The sequence below is a fragment of the Centruroides sculpturatus genome, unplaced genomic scaffold, assembly GCF_000671375.1.
Source record: "Centruroides sculpturatus isolate CEXI.00-Female unplaced genomic scaffold, Cexi_2.0 scaffold1133, whole genome shotgun sequence".
NCBI classification, from domain to species: domain Eukaryota; kingdom Metazoa; phylum Arthropoda; class Arachnida; order Scorpiones; family Buthidae; genus Centruroides; species Centruroides sculpturatus.
Window position 1 is genome coordinate 2,004 of NW_019385322.1, and position 11,696 is coordinate 13,699.

An 11,696-nucleotide genomic window follows, 5' to 3' on the forward strand; every position below is an offset into this window, starting at 1 on the left:
ATATGTTTGTGCATTCACATATTGTTGCTTACACTTATCTGTTTTTTTTTTTTTTTTTTCTAATGTCCCTTTAGCTCTTTTACATATCTATAAACACAATATTCTCTACATAAAATTTTCTAGTATGAATTTTTCATTTACCATGTTACTGGTAAATTTCAAAACTTTACCAGTAAGTTTACCGAATGTTTTTTTGTCAATTTATCGGTAAACCGGTATACAATCCCTATACCACACACACTACACAAAAGCCTGGGAACTTTACAATTGAATAGAAATACATACCTAACACTACAGAAGGCCACTATATTGAATACATGCCATATTGTTAGGAAATTCCTGAATACAGACACTGACACATACTTATTTAATTTTAGTTTTATTTTGGTTGCTATGTCTTGACTCTGGTCCGGCATAGTACACAGACACCAGTGTGAACCGAGTATAACCCACTAAACATAATAATGTCTTAAAAAGTATATCCATCTTTTGCAACTATTTTTCAAAAAATTTATAAATATTGTATATTTAGTTTTGAAACTTATAATAATAAATATAAATAATAAATATATTTATTTCAGCTTCATCTGAGATACTTTTATTACGAAAACAGCTTTCAGAAAGTATGGAATCAAATACTTCTTTACGTCATGAAAAGGATAAATTCCAGAGGAAAGCAACTCTTAGTGTAAATATTTGCATTATTAATTATTTTTTATAATTTTGTTTTATTAATGATATCAATGAATTTTTAATAAATTTTAGATAGTTACAATAGATATTATCAATTATCACAAAGTTAAAAAATTATAATGAACACAAATGTACCATTTTCAATTGGAAAATAGTTTTTATTGAATCTTTAAATTTAAAAATGAAAGTTTTTACAAATTAATTTATAAGCCTGAAAAATACAATCAAAAGTATTTTTCAGCATAAATTATTTGTCTATTAAATATACTATGATATTTATTGTTAAAATTAAAGTCTTTATTGCCTTTGAAAAAAGTGAATTATTGATTAAGTCTCTATTAGATTTTTCATTTAACAGAATAATAAATTCTGAATTACAAAAAATATTTTACACTTATTAATAAGTTTTATTTATGTTGAATTATTAATAACTGCAAGATTCTTAACAAAATTTTGGAAACTAAATTTTAATTTTTAAATTTAATCTAAACTTAATTGCTATTTTTTTTATTTGTCAAAACAGTTTATTTAGATAGATAAAACAATTTCTCATTTAAATGATGATGAATCAACAATACACAAGGCTATTTGAACTCTTTCAATAGTTGTCATAACTTTTTTATTTATACAAAAAATAATTTTTTTGATTTTCATGCAGTCAAATAAAATTCTCAATTAACAACTGCTACTTTACAACTGGTTAAAACTAGAAAATAATAAACGCTTCAAAAACCTAACAACCAGCAACAAAATTATAAACTAAGTGCAAATGTTAGGCAGTTCCCAGCATTTTTCTCATAAGTTTGTTGCCTGATGATGCCCATTTAACATGGGTGAAAACATTCACACTTAGTTTATAATTTTGTCGCTGGTTTGTTAGGTTTTTTCAGTGTTTATGAAATTCTCAATACATTTTTTTTTTTTTTGAAATGCTTGAAACTCTTAAATTTGATACTTTTAAATGACAAAAATTAAGTTATTTTTTTTATCAAAACTCACTGCACAATAACAAAATTTATTAAATCCAACAATTGTATGTTACTGTCATTATTTTGAATGCTATCTATGTGAATTTATTTTTATCTTGAAAAATTTTGGAAGGTTCTCAAAAAACTTTATATACTATTTAAAATACCTTTAAATATACAATAATTTTCAATTTTTTTTTTTTCTATTCAATTACTCTTTATTTGTAGTAGGCCTTAGCCTGTTACAAAGGGAGTTGTCTTTTCCACAATTATATATTAAATCAAACAATACGATACATTCTCAATTATTCATAACAAATTTTTTGACATTATTATATAAATTATAAATAGTTCCTGTTTTTGCTTTTGTGAAAAAAATTGTACATTGTTTTTTCAGAAATACACTTATTTAAACTCAAAAGATCAAATTTTTGTTTAGACCATTGGCCTTTTCACATTCACAAATCAAATGAAATTTTGAAAACTCCTTATTGCATCTCGGGCAAACATTGTTAGCATAAACATAAAATTTAATATCTATCACTATTACATCACTATTGAGACGAAGTTGAATAAAAAACCTCTTCACATTAAAAGGCAAATTAAATAATATATAACTATTAATATTACAATAAAATTTAGTACTTAAAATGTAATTATTACAAAAAGTAATAATTACATTTTAAGTAATATGATTANTTTGGAAAGTAATTTTGGTTTTTTTCCATGGAAAAAAACACAATATTTTTATAATAAATAAATATTTTGTTGAATTATTTATTGACCATTTTGATCAAATATTTGTTGTCATCATTTCTGGTAGTAGCATGATTTCACATTCATAAAAGTTTTGATCGTTGCTTACAAAAAACTGATCCAAGTGATTTTTGACATTGTCATTTCAAGTAAATGTCTTATAGTTAAAAAAATTGTATAGACCGGAACAAGTAATAATCTGAGTGTGCTCGATGTGGCGATTATGGTTGGTGCAACAGCACATCCCATCTAAGTTATAACAGTTTCTGAAAAGTTACCAAACTTGTGTGAAATTTGACATTATCGTGGTAAAACACTACACCTGCTTTATTGATGAATTCTGGCCACCATTTCTGTTTAATGATATTACTCAATTTGTTTACTTGATGGCAGTACACTTTTGAATCAATTGTTAAATTGTCTGGTAAAAGCTCCAAAAAAAAATTTCCTTAAAATCCCACCAAAGATAGCATCTCTCCTTAAGAACATGTGGAACTCATATATCAAGCTTTGAAACAAAACCAATTTGTTTCAAGTAATCATAAACAGTTCAATTTGACAAATTTAATCTCTTAGTGATTTCACGTGTTGTTATTCGGCAGTTTGCCTCAATCAGTACCTTTATTTTGTTTTCATTGGCTTCAACTGGCCATCCAAAACATGGTGCATCTTCAATATTGAAATTGCCAGAACGAAATTTTGTAAACCAGTTTTGGCACTGTCGTTCTGTCAATACATCTTCCCCATATACACACAATTTTTTTTCTCGCTTGAACAGTACTCTTACCTTTTCGGTAATAAAAGAGCAAAATATGCCGAAAATTCTGCTTTTGATCTTCTATATTTGATGGGACACAAAAAATAAACAATTGCAGAAAATCAAACAAAATTTTTTACAAATAAGCCTTAAAATGCTAGCTGTCAAAATATATAATGGTAATACGGTTTAGAATAAAAATGGCCAGAAAAATACGACTAATCTGTCTAGTGGTAAAAAAAAACGAAATTTCTTTCTGAACAACCTAATATATTAATAAACTCTCATATTTGAATTAATATTTTATTTTCAATTAATAGGGACCAAATTTATTAATTTTATATTATTGACTTTTAAGTAAAGGTTAAGTTTAATTTTGCATTAAATGAAATGAATGTTTTTGTTACATTCATGCAGAAGGATATTTCATATAAGGAACAACTTAAGTCTGTTTCTTATTAAATTGTATCTGTTTCTTATTAAAAATGGGAAAAATTGATCTATTTGATCAATTTTTCCCATTTTTAATAAGAAACAGATTGTTGAGCATTCTGATATTTTTAAACATAAAAGTACAAATTGATGACTTATCTAGGTTTAATATTTTAATCAAAGACATTGTTTCAGATATGATAAATGCTATAGTTAAAGGTAAAGTCTACTACAACAGACTTGCTTTGTAGGAATCCTTAATTTAGTGGCACTCCATGATATAATAATCAATGGAGGAGGCCTTTTCCATTCTTTCATAAGTATTATGCTATTTTACTATTAATATAACAACCTTGAAAATGGTCAGAATCTTGTCAGTGAGCTTTTATTGTAGAACATTGAATCCATAAACATAGGGATAAAAGTTGTACTCTTGGGTAAAATTATGCCTTATTATTAAAAAAATTTTGTAAATCAAAATTGTATTTGTTTTACATAAAAATAAATTTAATTTGATAATGAATTAAATGGAAAAATTGCAATACATTGAAATATGTACGTAATACATAAATATGAAATTATTATATAAGCATACCCTGCTAATATGACAGGTTAGGTTTCAGATCACAACCACCAAAAAATTGAATACTGCCTTACAACAAATTACAGCCTTTTTGTTATTCATATGCCAATGCATATAAAGCTTATACTTTACCTGTTATGTACACAATAACACTTAAGTTTAAGAAAAGATGCAAAAGTTAAAATAATGAATAAAAATAACCCCAAAAATTCTATTAAGAGTGAGGCAAGTGCCAAAAAATAAACATGAATATAACTGAAAAGCACTATATCAGCGATACACTGTAAAGCAAAGTATGCTTATAATTTCTTTCAAGACACAAAGATGATAATAATAATGTGTGTACATTTATGGAATCTAGTAACTGTTGTTTGAATGATTTGTTAAGTTTTTTTGTTTTTCTGATTTGATTGTCATTCAATTATTAAAAACTTCTGCAGTGATATTTTTTTACTTTTTTAGTTAATTTTTTTAAATTACAATTTTGCAACTTTAAATTGCAACTATGCAACTTTAAATATTATTATTTTAAAGGATCTTTTAAATCCTTTAAAATAATAATATTTAAAGTTGCATAGTATTTTTCTTATATAGACACAAAACTGTATAATGTAATTGGTGTCTTCCTGCTAAAATCTGAAAGTGTATTGAGAAAATTCAATATAACAATCATTTAATATAATATCTATTTTAAACAGGTGTCCTAAAGATTTCTATAAAGCAAGTCTACTGTATAATTTTTTATTAGAATTATTTAAAAATGAATTACAATTGATCAATAAAATTCTTTAATTATTTAGTTTAGTTTTCCTTGATTAAAGTAATATATTCTTATACTTTCTAAGTTAATATTAATGTTGTTATATTTCAAAAAAACTTTATCATTATCAAAAAACATACTCTTTAAGCTTATTTCAATATTAATTGATAATAGGGAGAAGAAATATCAATAATGAAATTACAGATTGAAGAACAGCAAAAGAAAGTTACTATATTAGAAACTGAATTAAAGAAATGTGAGGTAATTTATATGTAATTAAAATATTAATAATAATTTTAATTATTTACTTACTTATAATAATAAACAATATTTGGATCTAACATTGTATTTAACAATGTGAATTACATTTGTATTCTGATTGATGTAAAATTAACTGAGATGAATTTAACTAACTAAATATCTTTATTTCAATAAAAATATAATTTGAAAGAGCTTTCATCATATATAATTTTCAATAAAATAGATGATTAGATAGATTTTAAAAAAAAGTATATTAAAATATATATATTTAATAATAATCTATAATGATATAATACAGGATGTAATGAAACTTCATACCAGTATTTTAGGGATAGATTCTAGGATCAAAAATAGGCTTAAAATCTCAATGTTCTTCAAAATCTGTTTTGTTTTTGAGATCTGGCCTGCCAAAATTCATATTGGAAATCAATTATAATTGCCCTAAAATGTTACTATGTTTTGTTTTCAACTTGTGTTACCAAAACATACGAGGGCAGGCTGAAAAGTAATGCACACATGCTTGTAGAACATGAACAAAAACAAATAGCAAGATCAGGCAAAAAGTACATTAAAGTACAATTCTTAAGCTTCAAAATCATATATTTATTTTTCAACATAGCCTTAATGATGACTAACACATTTCTCTCAATGTGTAACAAGTTTTTTCATTCCATTACTGAAAAATTCTTCTGACTTTTCTCAAATCCAGGACTTGACAGCTGCTTTTACCTCATCGTCTGAGGTGTAAGGATTATCCTTGAGGTCTCTTAAGTAGAGGAAACAAACAAAAATCACAAGGTGCAAGATCGGGGGAATAATGAGGGTGTGGAATCAGTTCAAACTTCAGGTTTCGTAGAGCCTCTCCAGTTGTGCGCGAGGTGTGTGGACGAGCGTTGTCATGTTGCAAGATTATTGGTGCCAGGCTGCCTCTAACATGTCTAACTCAATGTCAGAGGTGTTTTAGAGTCTGTATGTACTGAGAAGAATTAAACATTGCAACAAGATGGAACGGTAATTGTCTGTGGCAGTGATTGGACTTCTGCTGCATGTTTCATCAACAATTATGGCTTTTCCAGGCTCGCAACCACAAAATTTTATTATCCATCAATTTACAATAGACCTATCAACAGCATTGTCACCATAAACAGCCTTTAAATGTAATTTTTTCAGCAGTTAAAAATTCGATAACAGCACGCTGTTTAACTCGCATTGACATAGCACCAGAACATGTCTCCATATTTCCGCTTCTCAAAATATAGTAAATGAACGCAACAACCTCAAACTGTGCATGCACATAGAGGGGAAATATTAATTCCATATGCCACTTGGCATGCTTCTGAAAATCATTTCGTTTGTGCTCTACAAGCACGTGTGCATTACTTTTCAGCCTGCCCTCGTACATACTGAAACTTTATTTTAAATTAAAGCCAAATAATTGCCAGATTATATTGGGCTATGGATTATTAATGCTACTAATTACTAACTAAATGTCAAGTAATTTTGGCCTAGAGGTAGATGTTAGGTGTCATCTCTTGATAAATTAATTATTAAATATTAGTTTAATTATAGTATTAAATTTAGAGATATCACCTAATGCTTATTTCTAGGCCAAATTACTTGAAATTTAGTTAGTAATTAGTAACATTACTATAGCCCAATGTAATCCAGCAATTGTTTGCCTTTAATCTAAAAATCAAGTTTATAATTATATTTCTTTATTTTAAATATCAAAAATTATTTCTTGAATATGTGTTTACTGATGTGTGGGAGTTGCTAGTTCTGCCATATGCATCTGCAGAGAACATTGTGATCAGTTATTGTGAATTAGCTTGTTTAATTTTTTTTAAAAACAAAATGTTGTTCAAAATAAATTTTACATTGAAAAACTTTCTTTCCAACTTTTATTTTTTTTTTTACTTTAAAGGGATGGGTACTGCAAGATCTTAGTGGTTAAGGCTTTGTTTACATTTGTGAGAAACTGAGGGCTCAGCATAACAGTTTGAAGCCCTTCTTTTGGCAACGGTCTTGTGAAGACCGCTTACTTTGTCACTGGATGGCTAAGAGGGCTATAAATCGAGTGGGGACGTCACGGATAAGTTGATAGGGTCCATTCTCCAAAATAAGACAGGTTGACTGGTTAGCAAATGAGAAAAAGGTTACACGCTATAACTATTTAACAACTGAGTATGGTCTGAGAGAGAGATTTTACGTAAAATTCAAAGTAAAATACCTTGTGATGATTACTTGATGTTTATAGATCCTATTCATATGACTTTGGGGAGACAATCGTGGATCTAGCTGAGAATCAGGGGTCTGTAGGCTGTCAGGGAGCTGGCGGGTAGAGCTTCATCTATGCTCCTATTATGTCTGCCCCGATTGTCGGGTGCAACCCTTTTTATACGCGTTGCATGTGAGATTTGCTTCAGGTGACTTTAATTTAAGGTGTTCTAAGTTTGAGTTGTGTCTGGGGTTTGCTGATATGAGCTGTCAAGAACTGTATGATTCAACGAATTATGACTATTTTCTATCAGTTATTGTGGCTTGCCCTATCTCATAATTTCATCCACTTGACAGTTTCCATCATTAATAATCAACTGTCTTGACATATAAGTCTAAACATTGTAGTGACTGCTGACTTAGACCGATATTTAATCGGTTTTATCTATCAGAGTATTGCGAGTGAGTGAGAAAAAGGAAGTGGGGCTTTTCCACTTCTCTTAAGTTTAACTAATTAATTTAATTACTTAATTATCCCCTCCAGAATCTCTCATATTTATTACAGTATGACCTACTTGGGCAACATTTTCTTACCTCAATCTGTTGACAGAAATATAAAAAAAAATAAGTTTTTAAAACTTCAATATCATTGTGTGCACTATTTATAAGAATTGTTACATATAAAAAAGTAAAAAAAAAGGGCTGAAAAAATTAAAGTGAAAAATTGATGCCATTACATTTTGTTTCTCAATAACTTTTGTTTTTATTTTTAAATAAAAATTATTTTTTAAAATATAAACAACCTAGTGATGATATATTATTTTATATTTGATTTTATAATTTGACATATTTTAATAGTCATATTTTAATAAATTAAAAAATTATATAGTGATAGTAATGTTGTTATACCTTACATGTGCATTAAAGTTGAAATATAAACCAAATACATTTTTACTGTTTAGGAAATGAAAGCTGAATTAGAATTGCAACTGCAACAAAGGTAAAGTAATTATATATTATATTTTTTTATAATCTAATAATAATTTATTTTTTGTAATTTACAATTACAAAATAAAATATATAAAATTGTATAAATTATTTAATTGAAAATAATTTTTTTATTTTAATGACCTGAAACCATGCTTTAAACTTTGTTGCTGCTTCGAACACAATAAAGTGCAATAAATTAAGACACTTGGCAGTTTTCTCATCTTTAATTTAGTTGATACGTGTGAAAATATACATGTTTTGGACTCCTAAGCCCCTCTTCAGCCAACTAAAATATTAAAGGAGTATACAACACATATATAAAAATACATAAGTTTTCTAGTATTTATAAAAATATCTTGATTTAAAACGTACCTAGGCATTCACAAGTTTTACAAATTAAAGTGACATCAGCTTATTCTTAAGTTCTTCAATACATCTTCATTACTTTAGACGTCAGAGACATCGCAAATGCACTACGACAATTAAGCATACCGAACAATGTCCGATGTGAAATACTATTCAGCTCCATGACCTAGGGTACAACTATTATTAAAGACAGTACTTAATTAACCATACTTTCCATCTTGTATGTCACTCATAAATTAGTTTTGCAAAATCATTACCTTCGTTGATACTCATTCATAATATAATACAAATTTACATATCATATGACGTCTGTGACAATTTTACAGTTGTATATTTTTGTTAAGTCATTTAACAGTTTAATATCTATTATTATAAATTATTACATGGACTATAATAATAATAAAAAATTTTTTGAAGCTGGTGAACATGATTAATAATTAATATNTGCTTTAAACTTTGTTGCTGCTTCGAACACAATAAAGTGCAATAAATTAAGACACTTGGCAGTTTTCTCATCTTTAATTTAGTTGATACGTGTGAAAATATACATGTTTTGGACTCCTAAGCCCCTCTTCAGCCAACTAAAATATTAAAGGAGTATACAACACATATATAAAAATACATAAGTTTTCTAGTATTTATAAAAATATCTTGATTTAAAACGTACCTAGGCATTCACAAGTTTTACAAATTAAAGTGACATCAGCTTATTCTTAAGTTCTTCAATACATCTTCATTACTTTAGACGTCAGAGACATCGCAAATGCACTACGACAATTAAGCATACCGAACAATGTCCGATGTGAAATACTATTCAGCTCCATGACCTAGGGTACAACTATTATTAAAGACAGTACTTAATTAACCATACTTTCCATCTTGTATGTCACTCATAAATTAGTTTTGCAAAATCATTACCTTCGTTGATACTCATTCATAATATAATACAAATTTACATATCATATGACGTCTGTGACAATTTTACAGTTGTATATTTTTGTTAAGTCATTTAACAGTTTAATATCTATTATTATAAATTATTACATGGACTATAATAATAATAAAAAATTTTTTGAAGCTGGTGAACATGATTAATAATTAATATAAAATTCTTAACCAGTTTTCACTTATTGAAATGCTAGGATTTTTATAATATACAATTTTGAGTTTTGATGATCTCTATACTTTCTTTAAATTTTCTTTTATATGTATCTTTTTCTCTGTGTAAACTATTTATATTAGTTTTATCTATATTACAATCATTTAAAAGACAGTGTTCATGAAAGGCAGAATTTAGTCTTTGATATTTTAAATCGGCTATATGTTCTTTCAATCTTCCTTTAACTTTATGTTTAGTTTCTCCTATATAAAAATTAGTATTTTCACATATGCATGGAATTTTATAAACTACATTTTTGCTTTCTTCTTTCTATGCTATGTTTGTCTTTCTAAGTTGTTTTGCAGTTAATCTAGAGTGTAGCTTTTCATAGGTCAGTACCAGTTTTACATTAATTTTTTTAACTTCTTTATTAACTTCCTCATACAAGCCTTTTATGTATGGAAAACGAATGTATTTTATGTCCATTTGTTTAGGATCTATTCTTATTTTTTATCTATTTTTTTGGCTATTTCTTTTTCCCAAGTGCTAAGAATTCTGTTTGAGTATCCTGAAAGAATAAATTTTCTCTTGAGTGCATTTAAATGTTGAATTTGTTTGGTATTTATACTAGTTCTATTTTTGATCTTAGTGTATTCCATATTAAATATATTTTGTTTTATATGGAGTGATATGGAAAAAAAAAATAATAATATTATTATTATTATAATCCATGTAATAATTTATAATAATAGATATTAAACTGTTAAATAACTTAACAAAAATATACAACTGTAAAATTGTCATAGACGTCATATGATATGTAAATTTGTATTATATTATGAATGATTATCAACGGAGGTAATGATTTTACAAAACTAATTTATGAGTGACATACAAGATGGAAAGTATGGTTAATTAAGTACTGTCTTTAATAATAGTTGTACCCCAGGTCATGGAGGTGAATAGTATTTCACATCAAACATTGTTCGGTATGCTTAATTGTAGTAGTGCATTTGTGATGTCTCTGACATCTAAAGTAATGGAGATGTATTGAAGAAATTTAAGAATAAGCTGATATCACTTTAATTTGTAAAACTTGTGTATGCATAGGTACGTTTTAAATCAAGATATTTTTATAAATTCTAAAAAACTTATGTATTTTTATATATGTGTTGTATACTTCTTTAATATTTTAGTTGGCTGAAGAGGGGCTTAGGAGCCCGAAATGTGTATATTTTCACACGTACCAACTAAAAAGGGGACCTTACGATCTCGGAAATTCAGTTCGGGATGAGACTTGGCAGGTTCGTAGTATACCTCAAGGATGTCCACCCAGAAGAATTGTAAAGCGCACTAGCCAGAAGATTCCAAGAAAAAAGGCTCTAAAATTTTAAGCGCAGCTTATATACCAATTGATTCTACCTTATGGTAGTACAGCAAAGTGGCTCAGTCCGTAGTGTACTCGCCTGCAATGCGGTGCGACCTAGGTTCGATCCTACCTTCTGCAAACTTTTTTTTTTTTTTATTGGTTTAAAAATTATAACAATTTTTAAATAAAGTTAATGACATAAAAATATTATCGATTAAATCATAAATACTTTTATTTTATTTATGAAATGACTGTTACAGCGGATTAAAATGTGAATTAAAGATAACATTTTATTTTTCAAAAGTTGAATAATTTCAAATGCATTTTTAATAGAGGTAAATTAAAACTTCAATTATTTTGTTATCTGCAACCGATGAACTTACCACGATAGGTCGAAAGGTTATGTGAAAGCGTCACTTTTGCTGCTGACTTGTGAGAACTCACT

General features: G+C 27.4%; 1 protein-coding gene across 3 annotated transcripts in view; it reads left to right on the plus strand.

Annotated features, from left to right (window-relative positions):
* The window catches only part of LOC111637630 (early endosome antigen 1-like), a 71,510-nt gene that overhangs the window by 1,520 nt on the left and 58,294 nt on the right, over positions 1 to 11,696 (plus strand). The window contains exons 1-3 of one of the 3 annotated variants that reach the window (XM_023383163.1): positions 583 to 688; positions 5,124 to 5,210; positions 8,390 to 8,427. In XM_023383163.1, the coding sequence (XP_023238931.1) occupies positions 626 to 688; positions 5,124 to 5,210; positions 8,390 to 8,427 (188 nt within the window). In that variant the 5' untranslated portion in view covers positions 583 to 625. Of the gene's footprint in view, positions 1 to 582; positions 689 to 5,123; positions 5,211 to 8,389; positions 8,428 to 11,696 lie in introns of those variants that run through there. The other 2 variants (XM_023383164.1, XM_023383165.1) reach the window with 2 other exon arrangements.